The sequence below is a fragment of the Cnephaeus nilssonii genome (assembly GCF_951640355.1).
Source record: "Cnephaeus nilssonii genome assembly, chromosome: 7".
NCBI lineage: Eukaryota > Metazoa > Chordata > Mammalia > Chiroptera > Vespertilionidae > Cnephaeus > Cnephaeus nilssonii.
In genome coordinates, this window is record NC_137078.1 from 96,395,181 (window position 1) to 96,421,379 (window position 26,199).

General features: G+C 40.9%; 1 protein-coding gene across 5 annotated transcripts in view; it reads right to left on the reverse strand.

Moving 5' to 3' along the window:
- Positions 1-26,199, reverse strand: part of VPS13D (vacuolar protein sorting 13 homolog D) — a 224,219-nt gene that overhangs the window by 88,607 nt on the left and 109,413 nt on the right. For all 5 annotated transcript variants that reach the window (XM_079777542.1, XM_079777539.1, XM_079777543.1 and 2 more), the window contains 11 exons: positions 24,309-24,432; positions 23,264-23,499; positions 19,834-19,942; positions 17,205-17,368; positions 16,186-16,294; positions 13,685-13,864; positions 13,002-13,118; positions 12,142-12,291; positions 6,821-6,970; positions 4,738-4,834; positions 1,781-1,929 (listed from right to left, as the gene is read on the reverse strand). In XM_079777542.1, the coding sequence (XP_079633668.1) occupies positions 1,781-1,929; positions 4,738-4,834; positions 6,821-6,970; positions 12,142-12,291; positions 13,002-13,118; positions 13,685-13,864; positions 16,186-16,294; positions 17,205-17,368; positions 19,834-19,942; positions 23,264-23,499; positions 24,309-24,432 (1,585 nt within the window). The remainder of the gene's footprint in view (positions 1-1,780; positions 1,930-4,737; positions 4,835-6,820; positions 6,971-12,141; positions 12,292-13,001; positions 13,119-13,684; positions 13,865-16,185; positions 16,295-17,204; positions 17,369-19,833; positions 19,943-23,263; positions 23,500-24,308; positions 24,433-26,199) is intronic.

A 26,199-nucleotide genomic window follows, 5' to 3' on the forward strand; every position in this document is an offset into this window, starting at 1 on the left:
CTGCTTCGAGTCCCTCCGAACAGACTATCTGCAATAACGTTCCCTCGGTGTAAACCTGAAGAGACGGCGCTCTGAGATTTCTGACAGCCTCACTTCTGGCCTGGAGTCAAGGGAATCGAGATAATTATTCCTTCAACACCAAAGACACGGTTACCTTTTAGTCAGACTCCTGCGACTCCTGCTCTGGGACAGGGCTCCATTTCCTAAGCACATACTTTCAGCCATTACATAGCATCACAAAGAGCACGCTGCTCTTCCTAAGAGCGGCTAATAAAGGGATATTACTCTGTTAGGAAACTCTTTGAATAAATGACATTATTTTATGAGTCCCAGGCTCCACAAGGAGAAACCAAGACACGGTAAAACGGTGACTTCTACAAGCTGAGAATTTAACTCTGAAGTCCCAACAATTCCCAGCACCCTGCTTGAAACATTGATGTACCCCACTCAGAGTGGCCGCCGCCCACACCTCATTATGTGGCCACTCCACTGAATTTCCTTAACAATCGTTTGAGAAATGCCTTAAAATGTTCCCTAAGCAGAGTGCCAAGTGAAACTTTGGCCTGAATGATTCCCAGCCTATTGTATGCAGAGCACACAGGCAGCGGCACCACCATGGAACGCTGTCAGGGGCCACTCCCCCAGAGAAAATCATGCTGCATTTGTCAGTCTGGGGGCAAGTTTTCTGCTGGGAGCAATTTAAAAGGAATATTTAGGTGTCTGTGTTTCTTAGTAAGATGATTTTAAAAACAAGAAGTCCTTAACTCTCAGGAAATGCTTAACATTGGCCCGCTGGGCGAGTGCCAAGTGCTCGGGGGAATATACACTTTATCAAACAAACCCATTCCGAAGGGTCACAGAAGTCAAGTGGATACTTGTGGATATTAGCAAGATAGTGGTTTTCCCATGGTTTTCCCCCACGCCCATGCTAATTGTAAGTATCTGCAGTCTCCTGGGAAACATGAAATTAAAGCAAATGAAGCAGACAGGACAGTGGGCAGTGCGTCAGAAAGGGCACCCTTGCCAGTCTACGCTGCAGGAGCAATCCCCGTCCCCTGATCCTGACCAGCAGGCCCAGCAGCTCAGCCCCACTCTGCTGCCTTCATGAAGCAGCCACTCGGCCCTGTTCTTATCCAAATATGATCTGATGTTGACCAGACTAATAAAGATTTTATTGCAGAAAATGAAGAAGCTACTCAGACTGTGTCGTCAGGTGCGTATCAAGATGATCGTGTTGCATCTGGTCTGGGGGTAGGCAAGGCCACGTCTCTGTGAGTAGAGGGTATGTGGCCACGTCCTCCTTGAAGTGGCAGGCATTTCTAATGTCACCCATTCAAGACGAGGAAGACAAAGAGAGGAGGAGAGAAGCAGGAGGGCAGGTAGGTCTTGGGCACAAAAGGAAGACACTGTCTCGGTGGTAGTTTTCCTCTTGAGTCTGGGAGCAGTCCTAGGCAATGAGGCTTTTACCTCATTGAGATGAGCCAAGAGCTAAGCAGAGAGCAGGTGAGTTCTAATGTACTTCTCTGTCTTCTCTTTTGTTACACCTTAATCTTCAGCAAAGTCATACTTAAACATTTTTAAAAAATGAACATGTATACACACACACACACACACACACACACACACACACACACACACAGAGTCAGTAAACCCCCTAAAGAAGGAAACCTGTAAAAATGTCTGTTACAAATGATGCTGGGCAGAAAAAGCAAAGAGTAAACACACTCACTCTTTTCTGAGGAAAAGTCATTGTTTAAAACTTATCCAGATCTCAGCTCACCTTAAGGTCCAGGGGTAACTTGTTGGAGGTGAACACGCTCAGCCTGATCTGGGGAATGCTGATCTTGAGATTTTCAAAGTAGTAGCGAATTGGTGTTCCACCTTGCTCATCTGTCTTTTCGTGGAGGTTTTCGTCATATTTTTCAACCTCTGGTACAAAGAGAATTTTTTTTTTTAAATGAATCTCCTGAAGCCTCATGATTCAAACACTTGATTCACATATTTAAAAACTCACAGAAAAATGAAAACACCAATTCCCTCTAAACTTAGTTTTTCATGGTTCAGAATTATGCACAGTATCCTGATGCATTTCCTTGTAAAAGCAGATCTGTTTCATGCTGTTGACCAAAAAAGCACAATAGCTTAATCTTTGGTTTGTGACTCTGTACCCCCTGGCAGAGCACTTTTGGGGAAATAATCCGGATGGGGAAGTGAGAGCTCATGAGTGTGTTGGTTGGTAATGAGTTTTCTAAAAACCATGTTGCTGTTGTCATTATTATTATTATAAACTAGCGTTCCCGTTGCAGGAAAAATCCTGCAATAGGGTTTCCTGCTGCACTCTACCCCACCCTGCCCGCTCTCCTCCCTTGTCCCCCGCCCCGCGATCTCCGCCAGCCCCCCTGCTTTTCTAACTTCTCTGCCAGCCCGCTCTCCTTCTTTCTTCCCTGGCCCCGCCTCCACTCCTCCCTTCTCCCCCGGCCCCGCCTCCGCTCCTCCCTTCTCCCCCGGCCCCGCCCCTTCTACCCTGGCCCCGCCTGCTCAACTTCCTTCTCCCCCGGCCCCGCCTCCGCTCCTTCCTTCTCCCCCGCCCCGCCTTCTTCGCCAGCCCCCCTGCTTTTCTAACTTCTCTGCCAGCCCGCTCTCCTTCCTTCTTCCCTGGCCCCGCCTCCGCTCTTCCCTTCTCCCCTAGCCCCGCCTCCACTCCTCCCTTCTCCCCCGGCCCCGCCTCCGCTCCTCCCTTCTCCCCCGGCCCTGCCTCTGCTCCTCCCTTCTCCCCTGGCCCCGCCTCTGCTCCTCCCTTCTCCCCTGGCCCCGCCTCCGCTCCTCCCTTCTCCCCCGGCCCCGCCCCTTCTCCCCCGGCCCCGCCTGCTCAACTTCCTTCTCCCCCAGCCCCGCCTCCGCTCCTCCCTTCTCCTCCCCCCGGCTTGCTTGCTTCTCTGCAGCTTTGCTCCCTTCTGCAGCTCTTGGCTTCTTTCTACGCTGTCGCGATATGCAAATTAGCCACCATCTTTGTTTGGATAATTTGCATATTCGTCCTGATTGGTTGGTGGGCGTGGCTTGGCTGGTGGGCGTGGCTTGGGCGTAGTGAAGGTGCGGTCAATTTGCATATTTGTCTATTATTAGATTAGATGACCTAGATTTTCTGAATTTATTTCAGAAGATGACATCCAAGTAAGTACTTGGAGTGTATTTTAACCAAATCAAAATAAACAATGACCAATAAATAACGAATCGGAACAAAACATAATGCCTTAGAAAGAAAAAGGCTGCAGGCTATGAAGAACTGATGTCACAACCAGCAGCATTCTCTCTCCCAAACGGTGAGCACCTGTTTGAATAGCAGAGTCGAGGCCTATTTTTTACTTATTATCTCATGAAGTAGAAAGGTTAAGGGCTAAACCACAGCAATGTGCCCTTTGACTCAATGTTATGCCCATACCCATTTGGGCGGCGTATTTTCACTTGGCTTCATGTGCCTTAGAAATAACAACAAAGATATTATACATATCTACTTACCAAATACATTAATGCTGTAAGCTATTATAGTTCTATTTATAGAAAAAAAGGGGTAAAAAAAAGATATTGCAACAGAGCCCAGCTTATCTGTAATCAGGACACAGAAATAGGAAGCAGAGAAGATACTCCAGTGAAAGGCAGGCCAGACCTTTACAGAATCTAAATCCACAAGACGATGCTTGGTGGAGTGGGGGAGGGGAAATTATTTAGAGCAACTTACAGGAAAAGCACGTCCAATCAAATTTAAAGTAAAACTTCTCAGGAAGTTACCAAAAGAAAACAGATACCTGCCAGGCAGGCTCTTAAGTGACTGTCTAAGCACAAATAAACACTGGCATTCCAACCCAAAGTGAAAACACAGCACTAAACAGACAGCATCTTGCTCTTAATCCCAAAAACACGAAAAGCTTAAATTCCAAGTCTGGAATAAAAAGGCAAAAATATTTTGCTTGCATGGTGTGTATGTATGTGCATATGCACACATGTCCAGGGATCCTTTCTTTCTTTAGCAGACATGGACAATAAACATACATGTTCCTATTTTATCATTTCTCCAGTCTCAACTATTACTGTAGTCTTCAAAAGACTAAGCATCACTGATTTTCTCTAGGCTGTATGTAGTCTTGCAAAGGCCACGATGAGGAATCTAAAACAAAAAGACAGCAGCTCAATTATTTCTGTAGCTGAAAAACGTAGTTTTCTCAACAGCTTATCTTACTTCCCTCTCCAAAGAAGAGTAAAGTAATTAAAAACCTATGTAAGGCATAAGGGGATGAATGTAAAAAGTTAAGGTGTTGAGGCTAGCCAATTTTTTTTCTTCAACTAAACCAAAGGAACTGCCGAAGGGATTTCTGATTCTTGGCCCTCAGTCTGCTTCATAAACAAAGGTTAGGAAACAAAGTGGTGTGCTAAATAACTACCATCATTTCTGTCAGCCTAGAGAAGAGGAGTCAAAAACGCAAAACAAAGAGGAAGAGTATACAGCTTCCCAAAGGCTTAGCGCCGGGCATTCCAGGACACCTCCGAGCAGCCTCCTTCACGCCCAGATGTACTTCAATCTGTCAACAAGCAATACTCTGAAAACTGAAACACAAACCTTCCTAGTTCAGGCTACGATGTGGAAAGAGAGCTTATACCCAAAAACCTTATTTCCACAAGCAGGCTAAAAAATGCCATTCTTGGGCCAATTCCCAGATACAAACCTAGAACGTTCAACATTACCTGGTTCTGCTTGATCGTAGCCAAAGAAACTCAGCAGCTTGAGGAGCAGCTTCTCTTCAATTTGCACTGTGAACCTCTGAGCCGTGACCATCAGGTGCTAGGGATAAAGGAATTCTGACTTACAGCGTGAAGCCCAGAAAAAAACTCCCATTCAGTTTTTCTGTGCCATTGCAAAGGCCCCAATGACATGCTATGAATTCTTTACTCACGTGATTTTATAGTCATACTAGTGGCCTGTTGCACATTGAAAGGAAGTTAATGCACATTGAAAGGAAATTAGAAAAAATATTTTAATATCGCTATTTGCACTTTCTCTATAATAGAAGTGTCAACCAAATTCATGATCGACAATGACAGATCAAAACACACGCATGCGACTGGAGCCAGTGAGAGCTTTATATATATAGATGAGAGGCCCAGTGCATGAAATTCGTGCAATCGGGGGGTCCCTCAGCTCAGCCTGCACCCTCTTGCAGTCCGGGAGCCCCCAGGGGATGTCTGACTGACGGCTTAGGCCCACTCCTTGCTCAGCCCCAATCTGCCAGACCCCAGCAGCAAGATAACCTACTGGTTGGAGCGTCTGGTCCCTGGTGGTCAGTACACATCATAGCGACTGGTCAACCAGTTGACTGCTCCCTGGTGGTCAGTGCATGTCATAGGGAGCAGTTGAGCGGCCTTAGCATATCATTAGCATGTTATGCTTTGATTGGTTGAATAGACTGGACACTTAACATATTAGGCTTTTATTATATAGGATAAACTTGCTTAATTAGACCTGCTTTCTGATTTAGCTAAACTTTTTCCAGCCCAGTGGAGCACGCCAATTTCTCTTTCAGGTAATTGTCAGCAACACAGCAGTAAATATCAACACGAAGCAGATTATTATTGTATATCACGCAGGGAGAACAAAGGGTAAAATATTTAACTGCAGCAGTGTTTGACTATATTCTGTGCAGTGAGAAAACCTGAAGTCATTTTCAAGGTCCACCATTTCTTACTTCTTTTCAGTCGGGTCAAGTTTCTAAGCTTTCTAAATCTCTGTTTTCTGGCTAATGAAAAAAGGATTCCACCGAGTCTCCTGTCTACCTACTCCAGGACTTCTGTGAGGATCAAATGAGATGAGGCATGGGAAAACGCTTCACAGACATTTGGTTACAGTGTGAAATGTTTCCACCTGGCCATAAAGCAAGTCGTGTTCCTGGGCTGAAGAAACTGCAAGGAGGCTAATCACTAGGGAGAGGAAGCTGGGAGTTGCTACGGGATGTCATTACCTGGATGGTCAGACACTTAGCATATTAGCCTTTTATATACATAGATTGCCAAAGTATTTCTGGTTCATCTCTCTCTACATTGTTACAATTAGCCCCAAATTCCACATGTTTAGATAATTCATCGCCTGATTGTTTGGTTCTGAGGGCACCTGGGTCTCATTAGTCAGCATGACACTTTCAGATGCACGGTGGTGGCTGAACTTCACAGTGCTGAGCTCACATGGCTGGCAGCTAGTTTAAGGAGCAGCAAGTGTGGGCTTATGGACGTGAGGCTTGGCCTCATCACACCAGTGACAAAGGACCAGAACTATAGGAAGCAACCTCTTTGTCAGCTCCTACTTTTCCAGGACTTGCTGCCATATAGCCTGCTTATACATGCAGATTCTCCAGGAAAGAAAGTTTATCTCTGAATGGTCCGCTTTTAGCAAATGGTGTGGTAGCTTCCATAGGAGGATGTCAGTCACAAGGTCAGACCCCTCCTGCCCCTTTTCCAATAGTATTCTGGATTACTCTATTTTAATAACACATCTGGATCATGCCTGGGTCCCGATCAGACTAGAAGACACTATGCTTTCCCACCAAGACTTCACAGACTCTGGCCCCCAATGGAGCCAGAGCTACCACGGGCAAGGTCATCACATACACAATTGAGAACACAGTGCTAAGAGGAATTCCTGTCAATTCCTTTCCACAATTTAATAAGCCACTGTGCCTTCGCCCCACGGGACTATTTCCATCCACACCCTGCTCCGCTGCTCAGACACTTGGCTGTGAGAGAACAAACCTGGCACAGCTCAACCCCACCAGCCTACCTTGTAGATGTTGGTCAGCGCACTCTTACTGGGGAACTTCACCGCATTCACCTGCACGGCAGGGCCTGTCTCAATGACCTCATTCTCATTGCTCACAGGCGTCACGTAGAGCATGAAGGGCTGAGTGGTACCAATGAGCTGATTGTCCACCTGGGACATGAAAAGGCAAAATAAAACAAAAACAGCCAAGTGGTTCAGTTCTCATTTTTACCTTTGACTGGGGTCTCACAATATGCAGGCCACTCAGGAAGTACCCTTGCCATTTGACTCTGTCTAAACAGCAGCTGTAAAAATATAGTCTCACTGAAGACCCACAATAGCAGCATTTCAATCTTGGTGAAGGCTGGAGAGGAGGATCCCAGGAATGATGTTACAAAGAGAATTGTCTTGATAGCGTCACAACAAAACTGGCAAACATTGTCAAAATCTAGTTTTTCAGAACTCTGAAAGTTAAAGGTTTGCAACTATCCAGGGATCATTTATTCGAGAAAATTAGCTAAAACTCGAGAAGAACAGAAGCTCTGTGGCATTGTCACTCCCCTCGTCCTCCCCAGGTCCACAGTGGCCTGGGAAACCAACAGCCCTGCAACCACAGTAAAAACACAGGGGCCTGGCAGCCCGAGGAGGGGCCATGCTGGGCATGCAGCTCCCCCAAAACCTCCATTCCCAGAGGAGGTTTTACTTGTCTGGCACCTCTCCCTTTCCTGATATTGGTAATTTGTGCCTTCTCTTTTTAGTCCTGGTCTCATCGATCTCAAAGAACTAGCTTTTTATTTGATTTTTTTCTACTGTAGTTGCTGGTTTCTACTTCATTAATTTCTGCTGAGATCTTTATTATTTCCCTTCTTCTGCTTATTTTGGGTTTGTTGTTGGTGATGTTTAGCAGCTTTAGCAGCATTCCACAAATTCTGATATGTTGTGTTTTCATTCTCCTTCAGTTCAAAGTATTTTCTAATTTCTACGTTGATTTGCTCTTTGATCTATGGGTTATTTGGAAGTCTACTATTTAGTTTCCAAATATTTGGGGGATTTTCCTAACTCTTTTTCCATTATATCTACTTTAATTCCATTGTGATCAAAGAGCACACTGCGTGTGACTTAAATACTTCTGAATTTTTTGAGAATCGTTTTATGGTCCAGAATGTGGTCCATCTTGGAAATGTTCATGTGCGCTTGAGAAGAACATGTGTCCTGCTGTTGCTGGGTGGAGTGTTCTATAAATATCAATAGGCCTAGTGGGTTAGTAGTGCTGTTCAAATCTAGTATATCTTTCATGATTTTCTGCTTATTTGTTCTACCAAATATTCAGAGAGTGGCAATGAAATCTTCTACTATAATTGTGTATGTCTATATTCTTCTTTCAGTTTTTTTGCTTTGTATATTTTAAAGCTCTGTCTACATATTCAGGAATGTTATGCCCTCTTGATTGACTGTCTCTTTTATCATTATGAAATTACCTTTCTAACACCTGGTAATGTTCTTTGCTCTGTAAGTTATTATGTCTGATATAATCTAGCCATTCCCACTTTCTTATGACAAGTGTTAGCCTGGTATATCTTTTTCCATTCTTTTGTTTTGAACCTATTTGTGTCTTTAATTTTAATGTGTGTTTTTTGTAGGCAGTATATGATTGGGTCGTGCTTTTTAATCTAATCTGATAACCTCTGTCTTTTAATTGGAGGTGTTTAGAGCATGTACATTGAATACAGTTAGGTTTGATGAATCAACCATCTTCCTATTTGTCCCATCCGCTCTTTTCTGAGTTTTCCTCTTTTGTGTGCCTTTTCTTGGATTAATCAAGTACTTTTTATGACTCTATTTTATCTCCTTTGTTGGATTATTATGTGTAACTCTTTTGGTAGTTGCTTTAAGGTTTGTGATATTCATCTTTAACAGCCTACATTCAAATGACATCATAATACTTCACGTATAAAAAAATTAATAATATAGTTCCATTTTTCCTCTTCCAGACAGTATGCTATTATTGTCATTCATTTTACTCTAATGTGTTATAGATCTCAAAATATAGTGATAATAATTTTTGTCTAAACAAGTTGATTACCGCTTAAAGAGATTTAAATAGAAAATTATTGTATTTACCCCCAAGTTATCATCATTTCAGGTACTCTTCCTTCCTTTGTGTAGATCCAGATTTCTATCTCGTACCATTTCCTTCTGCCTGAATGATGTCCTTTAACATTGTCTATAGTGCAGATCTGCTGGTATGAGTTCTTTTAGCTTTTGTTTGTATAAAAACATCTTTCTTTCACCCTTATTTTTTGAAAGGTATACTTGCTGGGCATAGAATTCTAGGTTGACCATGTTGTAAAAGGATGTATTGTCATCCAGGTTTTGTTGTCCATTTATCAAGCACAGAGAGAATAGATTGAGTATATTCTTAAGAGCCCTAGGATTTTCAGATGGTAAATAAGAGTTGGCTTCAACTTAAAATCACCAGCTACATTAGCCCCTAACAAGAGAGCCAGGCTGTCCTCTGAATCCAGGCACTGATTTATCCTCTGCACTATGAAAGTCCCAGGTGGCATCTTCTTCCAATAGAAGGCTATTTCATCTTCACTGAATACCTCTTGTTCAGTGTAACCACTTTCAATTACTATCTTAGCTAGATCTTCTGGATAACTTGCTGCAGCTTCTACATCAGCACTTGCTGATTCACCTTGTACTTCCATTATGAAAATGGCTTCTTTCCTTAAACCTCATAAACAACCTCTGCTAGCTTCACACTTTTCTTCTGCAGCTTCCTCACCTCTTTCAGCCTTCAGAGACCTGAAAAGAGTTGGGTCCTTGCTCTGGATTAGGCTCTGGCTTAAGGGAATAGTGTGGTTTGCTTTTTCTATCCCCATCATTAAACTTTTCCCTTATCAGCACAAGGCTGTTTTGCTTTCTTATTATTCATATGTTCACTGGAGTAGCACTTTTAATTTCCTTCAGGACCTTTTTCTTTGCATCCACAATTGGCTAACTGGTGCAAGAGGCCTAGCTTTCAGCCTGTCTTGGTTTTTGACACACCTTTCTCACTAAGCTTAACCGTTTCTAGCATTTGATTTAAAGTGAGAGACATGCAACTCTTCCTTTCACTTGAAACTTACAGGCCATTATAGAGTTACTAGAGGCCCAATGCAAAGGGCTTGGCCCTCACAGCCCCAGGTGCCGCCTCGGCCCTTGCAGCAGCCCTGGCTGCCTTGCAGCCCCGCGCCCCCCCCCCCCCGCCCCCCCGCCCCCCCCCTCGCACTGGTCGTTTTGGAAGGTCATTCTGCCATCCAGTCTAATTAGCATATTAGCTCTTTATTATATAGGATTAATTGGCCTAATTTCAAGTTGTGTCTAAGCGAGTGGCAGAATAAGCAAAGGAAGACGAGGAAATGGCCATTTGGTTGAACAGTCAGAATACACACAAGATTTATTAATGAAGTATGCATTCTTATATGGGAGTGGCTCATGGTACCCCCAAACCACTACAATAGTAACATCAAAGATCACTGTTCACAGATCACCATAACAAATGTAGTAATACTGAAAAACATTGGACTATTGAGAATTATCAAAATGTGACAGAGACACAAAGTGAACAAATGCTATTAAAAAATGGCACCAACTCTAGAAAAAATAAAAAATAAAAAAAATAAAAAATGGCACCAATAGACACTCAACGCAAGGTTGCCACAAACCTTCAATTTGTAAACACAGTAACTGTGAAGCATAATGAAGTACAATAAAGAGATATGTCTATTTTCTATTTAAATTCACACAGTTTCTATTGCTACGTCTTCAAGTTCACTAATCTTTTGTTCTACAATGTGTCATCTGCTATTAATCAAATCCAGTGTATTTTTCATTTCATTTTAATCTGTAGAAGTTTAATTTGAGTTTTTTATATCTTCCATGTTTCTACTTAACTTTTTCAACATGTAGAATAGTTATCATAATAGTTTTAATGTCCTCTGAAAATTCGAACATCTGTGTTAGCTCTGGGTCCCTTTTGACTGATTATTCTGATTTTATATTGTGTTTTCCTGCCCCTTTGCACACCTGGTACTTTTTGATAGGATGCCAGATATTGTGAATTTTACTTTGGCTGCTGAATATTTTTGTTTTCCATTACATCTTGAGCTATGTTCAGGATGCAGTTAAGTTACTTGGAAACAAATCTATCCTTTCAGACCTTCCTTTTATGATTTGTTAGGTAGGTCTGGAGCAGTGCTCAGCCCAGGGCTAATCATAGCTCAGCATGGAGGCAAGACTTGGTGGAGGACTCCTCCCAACATCCAGTCTGGCTGGGAGGAAGAAGCACCATCTCCAGCGCTGGGGAGCAGCAGGTGCTAGCGCTGAGATCCTTTCGGATGGTTCGGATGGCAGTTTCCTCACACACATCACTGATCTGTCCTCTGCTGAATACTCATAGGGCCCCTCTGTAGGGCTCCCATGTTTTCTTTCTGTGAAGCATGTTCCTCCCAGGTATGCTGTCCTCTGAAATCTAGCTGCCTCAGTGCTAGGACTCCAGCTCTGTTTGTTCAACTCATCCATTCTAGTTCCCCCTCCCCTCCCAGTGCCATGGCCGGGAAACTTTCTCAGTAAGCTGAGCAACTGCAAGGCTCATCTCTTTTGTTTCCCACCTCTCACACTGCTGCCTGATGTCCAGTATCTTGGACCTGTTATCTCTTTGTTTTATCTGGATTTAGGGGTCGATTCATGTAGGAGAGTAAATCTGGTTCCTGTCACTACATGTTGGCTAGAAGCACAAGTCCAGTTCCCTTGTCTTTTCTTCCTATGATGAACTTCAGTTCCTCTGAGTGATGGATAGATGTCTTCCTGTTGTTTCTAATATTGGCAAGATGGGGAACCCTGGGTTCCTCCATGTCACATTGACTAAGTTATCTAAGTTACTGTTAGACTAGCTGCTATATTCAGAATTCTGCTATATACAAACATTAATGACACAAATGTAGGTAGAAACAATTGCTTTCATAGAATGACTTTTTGAAGGCCACAAAAAGGTACTTTGCCAAAGCACTGAAGTTGTTAGAACACCAAACACTGGATCTGGTTGGGTATTCAGCAAGAACACAAGGAGATTAACAAGTTCTAAACCAGGCGTCCTCAAACTACGGCCCGCGGGCCACATGCGGGTGTTTTTGCCATTTTGTTTTTTTACTTCAAAATAAGATATGTGCAGTGTGCACAGGAATTTGTTCATAGTTTTTTTTTAAACTATAGTCCGACCCTCCAACGGTCTGAGGGACAGTGAACTGGCCCCCTGTTTAAAAAGTTTGAGGACCCCTGTAAACTGTCCTGCCCCTTACCTGTACATCCTGTATGCTGAGCTCAAGCATATGACTGGTTGCCAACTGTGTATAGTGCACATTGATTCCTGTAAGACTTGCAAAGACCAGTTCTTCTGGCACTTTATTAATTAAGGACAACCCGATTCCACCTTCTAACTTCACAAGCACCTGAAAGGAAACCAAAATATGGCATGCTGACAGCTTAAAACAGAGGGATTTCATCCCTAAGCAGATGAAAACCACTTACTTAGTCATATTATTCACCTTGATGCCTTTAAGTTCCATCAGCTCCCTACCCATCCAGAACTCTAGTCTGATATGATAATACCTCTATCAGAGTATTGATAACATTCTGCATTTATTCTAAGGGAATAATTATTTACAATATTTCTCCCTATTTGGGATGCAAGTTCTTTATAAGTTATTCACTGAACTAGCCTAATATCCAATACAGTGCTTTACATATAGATATTTGACTTTTAAAGATCACTGAAAAAAGTGTGCTTTTTCGTGTTCATCTCATGCTCCTTTTCAATTTTTTACTTTCTTCCCAATATCCAAACAGAGAGAGGGGAAGGGACATGTCAGAATCAACTGGGGGGGGGGGGGGGGGGAGCACCTTCGTTCCTGTCTAAATCAAGTAGTTTAGCTTTGTTCACTGTCATCTTAATTTAGCAACATTTGTCACATTCTTTAGCTGTCATTTAACTAACATACTAACACATTCATGTTGTGATAACATTAAACACTGAAGCAACACCTATATTTAGAGTTCACAGAGGCAGAAAGAAAAGAGGAGGCCTAAATTGAGAACACCCGGAGCAAAATTCTAACCAAATTTATGATAAAGAAATGAATTTGCAATACTTAAAACTTACTTCTAATTCCTGCTCTGTGCCTGGATTCTTTAATTTCTGTAGCTCTTGTTCAGTAACAGGAAGTTCATCCACTTCATATGATGAACGGTCACTTTTCCGTTGAGAGAAATCCGTTATCTGAGGTCAAATAAAACAGTGTACTAAGAGGGCTTATATTTATACAGCGAAACCCATTCCATATAGATTGTGTCGGTCAAAACTCACTGCATGGTCAATAATCCTACGGAATTTAATGGTTTCCAAAGCACTGCTAAGGTAAGATTTACGTCACAGTGAAACAAACTTGTTCCCGTCTACATGGCAAAGGCCAAGCTACATGTAGACCTGAAACCCTCTTCTAGTGGGGCTGGCATCTGTAGGTGATCCAGAATTACAGCTCAAGTCAAAATATGCAAACCTCAATTCACCTTTGTCTAAAATAGGATGTTTTTTAAAGAGGTACTATGGATTATGATGCACTATCTCAGGTTACATTGCATTATCTTCAATTCTTATACTAGTACTTTATTTTTTATATCCTCTTATATTTATACTTTAATTCTTCTAACAACTTTGTGAGGTTGGTCTTATCCTCACTTTATAAATGAAGACACTGTATCTTTATAAATATTTGTTGAATAACTAACCATTGGGGGGGCGGGTACTAGGATTCTTTCATGTCAGTTTTTAAGATAAATTATCACCTGTAGTGCTCTAGTTGGTCCATCTGGGATGACTCTGATAGATAACACTCCAGAACCAGGCCTCAGTTTTTGGTTAATAAACTGTTGTTCAGGTGGAACTGGCCCCAAAATCTCCATGGAAGTGTCAGGACCAAGAACGACTTCAGCTCCATCAAACAAACCAGAAAGCCCTCCTTTGGCCTAAAAGACACAATAAAGATGTGTAAGAAAAGACGAAAGTAAAGGCATTGACTTTGACAATTTAACGTGTCATTTGAAACAAGTTATCAAATTTAAATCTTCTTTTGAAGGGTCATGGTCAATGTACAGTAAAGCATTACCTATTTTTTTTTCAACATTATAGATGATGTAAAACAGTAGAATTACTTGGGCAAGATGAAAAGTTATGCTCTATGAATTCAGGGAATTCTGAGTAAGGGACTTCCATGAATAGAGTATTTTGGTTTAGTAATAACTGCTAATCATTAAAAACAGCTTTTTAAAAAAGTACTAAAAGCCCTGTTTCTCTGAGTAGTCTCATTAGGGTTGCTTAAAAACCTGAGACAATCTGAAAATAAAGCAATTATCATTATCATTCAGCTTTCCAATAAGAAGCACATTCTAGAGTTGAAAACCTCCCCAAACAGGCCTATGACTGAACAACCAATCCAAAGAGTTAAAAGATGGGGCCTCTTCTGAAACAGGAGGCTGGGAATGTCGTCTGATCCTCGGTTACTCAGGCCTTTGCAGAAAAGGGCTGTACCTCCTGCTATATGCTCCAAGTAAAACGGAAGTCTACAGGATGATGCCTATGGCAGAGCAAATACAGGGCTAGAGAAGACAATGGCTAGTCTCTATATCCCCTTTGTTAATATTTAAATACTGAGCAATGAAAAGGATACTTTGAACTGGGTTTATAGGACAGATTTCAACATGGAGAAAGCTTTCATGACTGTTGTAAATTTAGAAAGAAAGTCATACACAACTTTATAAAGGCAGTGTCATAAAACATTAAAATGCCTATAATAAAAACTTTATTCTGAATAATATGATTGAAACAAGCTATTTCCCTACTTAAAACACATTCTGCTCAGCTGAACACTGTTATAACAGGGTCATTCACAACCGGAGAAATGATACCATAGATTCAAGAAACAACAAACAACACCCAGCCAGCGTGGCTCAGTAGTTGAACGTTGACCTATGAACCAGGAGGTCATGGTACAATTCCTGGTCAGGGCACATGCTCGGGTTGCAGGATCAATGATTCTCTCTCATCATTGATGTTTCTATCTCTCGCTCCCTCTCCCTTCCTCTCTGAAATCAATAAAAAGATATTTTTTAAAAAGAAACAACAAACACCAAAAGGGATTTTTTGGAGGGAAATGCTCTAAGAAAATCAGAATTGCATGGGTTTTAGAAACAAGCCAGAAGTAAATTCAGGATCAGACTCAGAACCCAACAATTATAACAAGCCCCCTTTTGCCTCTAGAAGTCTGAATTGTATTGCTAATTGAAAATCACAAATCCATTCCAGATGTGTGCTTCATGTAAGTAAGCAGCTTGTCTTGGATGAAAAAAGCTAAGGGCAATAGAGATAAAGAAAATAAATCTCACCAAATAGCACTCAGAGGCTCCTTGCAGTTTTGCTCACTACCCTGGAGAACAAGCTCCCATTCTGAAGGACAGCCTGGTTTCCACCAGCAACAACACTCTAAGAGTTCTCCGGCCAGGGCCTGATGTTTTCGTGTTTACCTCTTGGGTAAAACCCCAGGCAGAGGCAGATCTGCATGCCCAGTCACACATGTTCTGCTAAAGCCCAAACCCCCAAGACACCTTCCTGTCTCAGATCCATGGTCTCATTGCCAGCCTGACGCCCAAGGGAAGAAAATACAAACTCCTGGTAATTTTCCAAATGTATTTGCTTATAAAGCACTTGTGAGTTCATCACGGGCAGACTGGCTGACTAGAGGACAGGGGAAATTGACCACAGCAATCTTCACCCTGACTTTTGCTATAATAATTAAATGCTATTTGGGCACCACTAAGAATGCAGAAATAAACAGAATCAAGAGCCCATGATGACTACTCACCATCTCTGAGAACACTTTACCAAGGACTCTTGCAGCTATTATATTAACTTCACAGGTCTCAAACCAACCCATCTCACTTAGAGGTGGGCTTTTTCAGTAGACATTTTTCTTTCCTTCTTCTTAAAATTACGTAAGTAATTTATGTCAAAGAAAAAAATCCAAATAAGCCAATAAAAAAAAAATCCCATCACCCTGGAGGCAACCATTCCTCATATATTTCATATGTATCATCTTCAAGAACATTGCCCATATAAATACACAAAGGCACAACAAAAGTTTCCTGACTTTCCTGATAAAATGAGATAATACACATTTGCTCTGTAATTAGTTCTCTCCATTGAACATGTCATGTATCTCCTCATTGAGACCTTATTTCAGAGAAGCCTGAACTACTGCTCCCTGCCACTAAGGATGCCAAAACCTACAGACCTGGACCACCAGCCCGTGTAGCCCGCAGGTCAGTTTTCCTTCACGGAAACTCCAGGTCTGGGTTGTGCTTCTCCTGCGATCAGGCTTCCTGAGCATCAGCGGCTCATACCTGGGATAAAGGGAAATGCAGTGAGTCCTCTGAGTCATACAGTTCAGGCTGAAGGGAATACTAGGACCACAGTTTTATTCTTCGTCCTTCCAATATCCTCTTCCCTTAAAATCTAATGGGCAGTTAGCTTGGACCCTATGGCAGCTGGTATCTCTTAATGAGGAAAGGGGAATAAAACAAAATGGAAAGCAACAAAAAGGGACATGGAGTAACAGTAGTACTTTAAGGATTCATTTTATATGTATATATTTATATAAAATATTTATTATTTACATATACAATAGTATAGGTTCTTGCATTCTCACAAGGACTAGCTATCATGCAGTATGAGAAGGGTTGTCAAACACATTTTAAAATATTTTCAGTAGTCTTTGTTCTGTTTTATTTCCAAACACATTTATTTATAGTGGGTTTTAACTTATAGGTCATCTAAAGTTGTTCTGGAAGTAAATAAGGTATTACCTGAAAACAAATACACTGACTTCACAGAAACACTAAGGCACAGCAAATAAAGGAATTCAGTCAAAGCTAAAGAGCTGATTTGAATCCAAGGAGTTAGCCACAACTCCTTGATTGTTCTCTAAATAATTTATTTCTGCTTTCAAAAGATTTAGCATAATTTTTTTAAAGATTTTTAAAAAGTAACTGTTCACTTCTAGGGGGTAATGGTGAATGGAAGTTTGGGTGAAAGAAACGTTCACTTTTTATAATATATCCTTATTGTTTTAATTTTAAACATCTCCATAGCTTAAAAAAATAAAATAAAGGCCCTATGCTCATATTTGGGAACATAAGAGGTTTCTGTCACTGAGGAAAACAACAAAGCGAGTCTACTTCATTTACAGACTCGCTTTTTGGTATAGAATTCCTCTGAGTGAATTCGAAAGCAATGAACTTGAATCAATATTACCTGTTGTCAGTTACGGCAGCTAGCCCAGCAATATCTAAGATGGCAGAGCCCTCGGTGGAGCGGGTTGCTGAGGGCTTGTTGGGGTTGTGAGGCACTGATGAGCCCTCATGGGCCAGCATGCCGGTCCCGGTCATCCTCCACAGCTGAGAACGCTTCCCTGGTTCCTGTGGGCAGACCAGAAAGAGCAGTCATGTGCAGCCACAGCTCCGTGTAAGGGAGAAGTTCTCAAGTACACTAAAAGACGTTTCCACATCACATAAAGGCTTAAATTCAAGCTTTCATAGTTTTAATCCCTAGTTGCACTTAGGATGAATCGGGCTACACTCTTGAACCAAACAACCAAAAATTACAAATAATGTAAATTAAAAAAATATTTTCTGAGCAAACTAGTCAGGTGAAGTTCAACCTAATCACCTCCACTGGCAATACTGCTGATTAACTGCTGTTCCAAATGGTGACCCTTGGGTGCCCTTACCTTAAAAAGTGATCCAATTATATAAAGTATTAGTGGCCCAGTGCACAAATTCGTGCACATTGAAAGGAAATTAATTAGAAAAAATATTTTAATATCACTATTCATCCTTTCTCTATAATAGAAGTGTCAACCAAATTCATGATCCACAATGACAGATCGAAACACACGCATGCGACTGGCGCCAGCAAGAGCTTTATATGTATAGCGCATGCGCAAGTCAACTTAGCCTTTTATAGATATAGAATAAACTTGTTTAATTAGACCTGCTTTCTGATTTAGCTAAACTTTTTCCAGCCCAGTGAAACACCCTAACTTCTCTTTCGGGTAATTGTCAACAACATAGCAGTAAATATCAACATGAAGCAGATTATTATTGTAGATCACGCAGGGAGAACAAAGGGTAAAATATTTAACTGCAACAGTGTTTGACTATATTCTGTGCAGTGAGAAAACCTGAAGTCATTTTCAAGGTCCACCATTTCTTACTTCTTTTCAGTCAGGTCAAGTTTCTAAGCTTTCTAAATCTCTGTTTTCTGGCTAATAAAAAGAAAATAGGATTCCCCCGAGTCTCCTATCTACCTACTCCAGAACTTCTGTGAGAATCAAAAGAGAGTAGACATGGGAAAACGCTTCACAGACATTTGGTTACAGTGTGAAATGTTTCCACCTGGCTATAAAGCAAGTTGTGTTCCTGAGCTGAAGAAACTGCAAGGAGGCTAGTAGCTAGGGAGAGGAAGCCAGGCATTGCTACGTGACATCATTACCCGGTGCCCACAGCCACCATTTCTGGGCTGGTCTGTGGGCCGCATTTTGTGTCATGGGGTCTTGGCAGTGTCAGCTGCAACTTGGTGGGCTGTCACTCAGGTGTGGTGGCGGGGCCTGTGTCCCGCTTGGGGGAAGCCGAGTGTTGCTCTGTGAGCACCAGATCTGCGTTGCCATTTCTCTGTAAATGGCCAGTGCGCATCATGGCAGCTCCTGCGTTGAGCGTCTGCCCCCTGGTGGTCAGCGCGCGTCATAGCGACCGGTCAGACAGTCGGACACTTAGCATATTAGCCTTTGATATATAGATATAGATATAGATATAGATATAGATATAGATATAGATATAGATATAGATATAGATATATAGATATATAGATAGATATAGATATATAGATATATATATAGATATATAGATATAGATATGTGATATTCTCAATATGTGATAATTAATAATCTCATATACCAGAAATCATCTCCCCTACCATGTTTATAATGAAAGTATACTATATTAGTAGTTTCCAATTTATAAATTGATTGTATTCAAAAGTCATAGTAAGTTGATTGCTGTTAGTTATAAATATTTTCTCCTTGGGAATTTTGGGGGTTTTTTTTTGGTTAATCTTTACCCGAGGATATTTTTTCCATCGATTTTTATACAGTGGAAGAGGAAGAGAGTGGGAGAAAGCAAGAGAGAAAGAGAAACATCAATTGGTTGCTTCCTGTACACACTAGACCGGGGATTGAACCCATAACCTAAGTATGTGCCCTGGCCAGGAATCGAACCCACAACCTTTCAGTGCATGGGACGATGCTCCAACTGAGCCATACCAGCCAGGGCAAGCTCCCTTCTCTTAAAGTGACTTCTGCAACTCTGTGTCCTGAAACTTTTTTTATTTTGAAGGTTGAACTATTTATTACCAGTTCTTCTGTCATTTGTAATATTTCTAGCCAAATTTTACTGTCTTTATATATAGGTCTATTAGCATAAACATTTCCCTAAACTGACTTGAAAATAATGTCAGCATAAAAATGGGAAAAATTGTCAGTTTGATCATTTTTGCATTACATTTAGGAATACGTAGATTAGGGGAGTACTACAACAGAAAAATAGAGTAATGAAAATGATATCACATATTAGAAAAAAACAAACAGAATTAAGTTTTCCAAAAAGGGCATCAAAGATGGGAAGGGCTTGGGACTCCTAGTGCAGGCGTCATGGGACAGTGGGAAGAAATAAACCAGATCAAGGCTCCATGTTCCTGCCTTGAGCAAGTCATTCCGCCTAAGTCTCCACTTCCTCAGCTGTAAAATGAGGGGTTGGACCAAAAGAACTGAGTTTCTTCCAGCGTTAAAAATCTTTTATTCTAAACTCCAAATTCTAAGCTCTCTTACCTTCTTCTTTAAAATGACTCTTTGTGTCTTTGGCGAGACATCTAAGACGAGCTCTGCACAGGTAACGGCCTTGTTGGAAGCCACAGGCCTTCCTGTTCCCTCCTGTAAACTAGAATTTTAAAAAATTATAATATATAACTCACACATATGTATATACTCACACATGTATTTAAGTACTCATAAGCAAATGCCTAAAACCTCCATTGTAAGAAAGAGAATTCTCTTTAAATCATAGAAGAAAAAGTCTGACTCGAGTTGCAGAAAGACCAAGGTTCTGTTGTTTTCCTGTACAATTTAAGATTCATTTGTCAGAAGACATACTCTGATATTTCCCCTCTCCTAATAATTTTAGTGGCTTAAAATTCAGGATGGCTATGTATCTTTGAAGGCCAAAAAGACAAAAAACTAAGCCAGACATTCCAAGGGTCCAAGAATGAGCTCTACTCCTTGCCAGGCAGCACACCAGCATCACAGCGTCCCCAGGTCTGGGCAAGAAATCCGAAGTCCCTCTGGGAGGAAAGGAAAAGAAAGGGCTCACACTCACCCTCCTGCGATTCAATCGTGTGACATTTCTCTGTGGCTGAAGAATCCCCAGCTTATGGAATATTGCAGCCTACCTACACTTTAGGGTATTTCGATGATTGTATTGAGATTATTCTCCTGTTCCCATTCACCTTTTTAAAAAATTTTTCTTTATTGAATAAGGTATTACAGATGTGTCCTTATCCCCACATTGTCCCCCTCCTCCCATTAATCTTTATCATAAAAAAAGGGACTGATAAATTCAAAGTTAAAAACTAGTTTTCATGGCATCAAAAGCACAAGTAACCAAAAAATAGGTAAGTTAGATTTCAACAAAATTAAGAACTTTTGTCTTTCATGGAACACCATCAAGAAAGTAAAATGCTAGGAGAGGCGGGTGCAGGGTGGAAGGGGTCAATGGGGAAAAATAAAACAAAGTGGACATCTGTAATACTTTCAACAATAAAGATAAGTGTGTTTTTTAAAGCAAAATGACAACCCACAAATAGGAGAAAATATTTGCTAATAATATATCTGGTATAGTATGTGTATCCTTATTATGTAAGGAATGGCTAAAATTTAACAATTAAAAGGCAAAAGGCAAAATTTTAAATGGGCAAGGGCTTGAACAGACATTTTTCCAAAGATATACAAATAGCCAATAAGCACATGAAAAGATCCTCAGCATCATTAGTTATTGAGGAAACGCATATCAAACCACAATGAGATACCACTCTACACCAGTAGGATGGCTACAATCAAAACAACAGAAAATAACCAGTTGCTTTAGATGAGGAGGAACTGGAACCACTGTACTTAGCTGGTGGGAATGTAAAATGATTTGGCTCCTGTGGACAATAGTATAGCGGGTCCTGAAAAAGTTCCACACAGAACCCAGCAATTCCACTCCTAGGAATACATTCAAAATTTGAAAAACAAATCCTTAAACAAATACAAGAACAGGCACGTGGATTGCGGCAGCACTGCTCACAATAGCCAAGAGGTAAGATAACACAGTATCCATCAATGAGTGAGTGGATAAACGAAATGCCGTATGTCCACACAATGGAATATCACTGAGCCATGATAGGAATGAGGTACTGCTACAGCGAACCTTGAAAACATTATGCTAAGTGAGAGCCACCACACACAAGAGATCACACATCCTCCTATATAATAAAGGGCTAATATGCTAATTATACCGGACAGGACGACCTTCTGGATGAAGCCGGGGCTGCAAGGGCTAAGGCAGCCAGGGCTGCCAGGGCTGAGCCCCTTGCATGAATTTTGTGCATCGGGCCTCTAGTTTTATGATAAATCATTAGAAGCAGAAAATAGACTGGTGATTGCCAGGGGCTAGGAGAAAAGGGTAATAGGGAGCAACTACTTAATGGCGCTGGGGTTTCTTTTTAGGGTGATGAAAAGCTGTTGGAACTAGAGAGAGATTGGCTGCACAACATCATAAAGGTACTAAAATGCCACTGAACTGCTCACTATAAAATTGTTGCTTTTATGTTATGTGACTTTCACACAATTTAACATACAAAACTAGCTTCTTCCCCATCATTAGTTCTCTTCAAAAATGCAAAGAAATAGAATCTAACATGCTTCAAAAGATGGTTCAGCCCCTTAGCACAACAAGATCCTCTTTTCATCTGTTCTGTAGCTGTTCAGCCCATAGTCCTCCATTAGGATTCTTCAGTGAAAGAGCTTAGTCACTGCTGGAACTTAACGTAAGAACATTAAGGGAAAAACATGATTAGCAACCAGATTAAGAACTGGTTTTACAGGCACTAAAACCCTAAGCATGTCACACTGTTAAGTGTCTTAATCTTTAAAAAGAAACAAACAAACATGACTGACTGAACTATAATGAGATAAGCATCCTGGACCATCAGTACCAACTGCAACCAACAAAGAAAAGAGAAGTATGCTAAGCCAAGATGCCCTTCAGTCCATTCCCAGTCACATCTGGGCTCTAGGAGGAAGAGAGCACTATCACAAGACCTGGAGATTATTTTACGGGCCTCAGGCACATACATAAATACGCAAAATTATTCACAACATTTCGGAAAGGATCATGACTTTACATGTCCCACTGATCCAATGGTGTATATTTGCAATGCTAAAGATTCAGCAATTTTCCCGGTTTCTTCACAGATAAACTTTAAAATTGGCCCTGTAACCAGCACAGCAACAATAAAATTTACAGGTTGGTGCAATGATGTTTTGAAAGCCCAATGTTTTGAATCTCTATGTGCCAATCTACATACCAATCTAACAGGAGAATTAGAATAAACTCCCTGTTCTTCACCTGAGTTTTCTAAATACAACTAGTCAGGCGTCAGTGAAGATTATAATCCTAAGGCAATTAGAACTACTTCCAAGGTAAGCTACTTTGCTTGGCTTTAAGTGAATATTAAGATAGACCCTGAAGTGTCTGTCTAATCAGTATTCTCAATGGGAGAGGGAGGTAAAAATGATGATTTGAATAATTATGATGAAAATGAGTCCGTTTCAAAAGAGGAAAGAAATAAAACAAAGTTAAAAATAGCAGCAATAAGTTTTAAAAACACATAAAAATAATACCTAAAAGCAAGAGGAATTTAGGATACTATAAGAATAACATCTTATGGAGGAGTTATTAAATACTAGGATGAATTATTGGGGAGATCTTTAGAAAGAGAAGACTCTTGCCTCTTTGGATAAAGTTTAATCTAGGCAGAAGACAAGGGTTTAGACTAAAGACTTCTCAAGATCTCAAGACAGATCTTGAGCCTAGGATTTGGCAAAGAATGAAAGGAATCTTCCTTTATCCTTCGGCTTCCTGAGAACTGCTTAGAGTTTAAAACCAGTTAATAATCAGAGTGTTCTGCTTTATAAGGATAATACTTTAACCCAGAATTACCCAGAGAACGTGTATGTAGCAGCAATGTAAATGAAATTTTCATAATAAAGCTGTCGGTTATCCTGGAAATCATTCATGTTGCAATTGATCTCAGAGGAGCCTGCTCCTTTAACAGTCAGAGTGATAAACGGTGGCAGGGCGGGTTCATCCCAGGCGTAATCCAAGGAGGTCATGGGCTTCACTTCAGTTCGGAGCCTGGGCTCAGCTACACCGTGCTGAGTAAAGACAACCGGGACCTACAGTGATGGCAAGAGGAACAGGGCTTTCACTCAGATTGGTGTTATTGGAACATGACTTAGCACTTCCTAGGTTTAAGTTCCAGATCCTTCCCAAATGAATCCTACTACACACACCACAACCACAAGTGAGGTTCACCATCTTGCCTCTTGACTTTCTAATCATCTTCCAAATTATAAAAAGCCCACCAATTAAATGACACCGGTAATCGCCTGTTGGACAAAGGGCTTTAAGAAGTTTTGCAACCCAAGTACCAAGGGAAGCAATTCTCCCCTTTCAGTGGCATCTCTGACTCCCTCACCCTTGTGATACACTCTGAACACAGAAAAGCACAAAAATGTTGGAATTCAGCTACAGAAAGTCACATTATAAGACGCTGTTATTCAAAGGCATAATTTAAAAATAGAATCTAATGGTTTCCAGTTCGGCTTTATTGGTAAGATTTATAAAAATGCTCACTGCAACTGAGCAACGGTATAGCTGCCCCTTCCACTGTCACTGGACGATCTGACTCAGGCTCCTCTCTCCGTGTGGAATGTCCACAGGGCCACCATGTTGACCAAACAATCTAGTCACATAAGCACTGGCGACTGACAAGTCACTTCTGGGTATGGCTGCCCAGCAAGCAAAATAACCAGCAGAAACCACCTCTTAAGGGTGAGGATTTATAGGGTTGTGCAGCCACAGAGATTCCTGTATGGCTTCTTTTAAACCCAAGTTTAAAATGCATTTCATTATCTTAAGGGCAGTACATACTCCACCCTCCTCAAATGAAACAGCCAAACTGGCTCTCAACTCCACTTGATACCTTAGAAAAGTTGTCAATTCGGAAAGGAGGGGGCAGCTGATCTGTGTCGCTAAAGGAGATCCTGTAGGTAGCTCCTCGGAGTGTAATTTCCACGCGCAGGAAGAAGCATTTTCCCAAGGTATCTCTGCAGAAAAAGGAAACGAAAGAGGCTGCATAAAATGGCGAAAACAAGTCACAGTTCACTTTCCTCTCATACTTCTCACAATCACCACACTGCTTGGACACCAATCAATGCTGATGTGTGTTCTTTGATCACATTAAAAAGGTAGGAAATGACAGCATAATCACACAATAAAAAAGAATTTATTCAAGCAATGTTTGACTAGCATGTTGTAACTGGGCAGCAAGAGGGTAATGGTGTCAGTGTAACAAATGAGTAAATGTTGGTTGAATAGAATTGTTGATACTAGAGTACTTTTGACATGGACACAGAGCAATTTCATATGGTTCAAACTAATATTATTGATGTTACTGATAACCAAGGTTCTCACTATAGGACAAAGGCAGGTGAGGAAGAATGCTATGTAATAGAGGTACCAGTATGTGATCATAATTTTTATGTATTTGTATGTGAGAATGAAAAACTGTTCTTTACAGAAGACTATCAGTTAATAAATGTCAAAGAAATGAGAGAATTAGAAAGTCACCATTTTGCAACCACCAATGTAATAATTGATTCAGGTAAGAACCATCAAACCATTGAGTGAAAGGTTTTTAGGAAACAATATACACACAGTCTCAAATTATCCACTGATGGATTGTTTTGTTTTGTTTTGTTTACAAAGAAGAAAAGGTAACTCTGTAAGAAAAACCTGTTAGACACCATCTTTACCAAGCAATGATCCAATTTAGCAACATCAATAATGGGACAACAGCTGTCACATCCCAGGCCTCCAGATGTGACGCAACAGGCAACATACAATACCACATATGTAGTATTCTTACCAAAAAGGTTTTACCCAAAACTATATTAGGAAACTATCAGGAAAATCCAGGAAATAGGACATTCTACAAGAAACTGGCTTGAACACTTTAAAAATGTCAATGTCAATAAAGACAAAAAAGGAAAAGTGACCATTTAGATTAAAGGAGATGAACTATATGGGTCAAATAAAATGCATGATCCTTGACTGAATCCTAGATCAGGAGGAAGGGATTGCTATGAAGGACATTTTAAAGAATTATTTATTAGAAAACAAATCAATATTAAATTTATTCAGTGTGTAATGTTAGTATATTTATTTAGTAAAACGTCCTTGTCTTTAGGTGATGAGTGAAGTTTTTATGGCTGAATTACCATGATGATTTCAATTTACTTTCAAATGGTTCAGAAAAAAAAAAATGTATGTATGTGTATAGAGAGAAATCAAGAACACAGCAAAATGATGAAATGTAATAAATCTAGGAAAAAGATGTAGGGATCTTCATTGTACAACTCGTAAGTTCTCTGTAGGTTGAAGCTGTTTCCCAATGACATGTGGGGAAAGTAGAGAAGATAGATGGCATACGTCTATGCTCAGTACTTCAGGGCGACATTTCAAAAGGGTTAACAAAGGTACAGAGTCATTTCCCCCACCCCCACCCCCACACTTGGTACTTACTTTCCTTCTTTTTCTTTTTTTAAAGTAATCATGAGTAGCTGTTTTATATAATCTCAAATTGGCTTCCCCTTCTAACACGATAGATCTAGACAGCCTCCTCCTAGGAGGTATATACACCAACAGTGGCTTTAGCTGCAGAACTCTCTTCCCCCACCCCTCTGGGGACCCCACTGAAATCTTGTGAGAAACACATGATATTGACAGACAAGAGTTCTGATTGAAGAAGGGATGAGGGCACTGAAGACCTGCCCACTTGGCTCCCTGGGCCTCTAAAGTCACCATCTTAGACT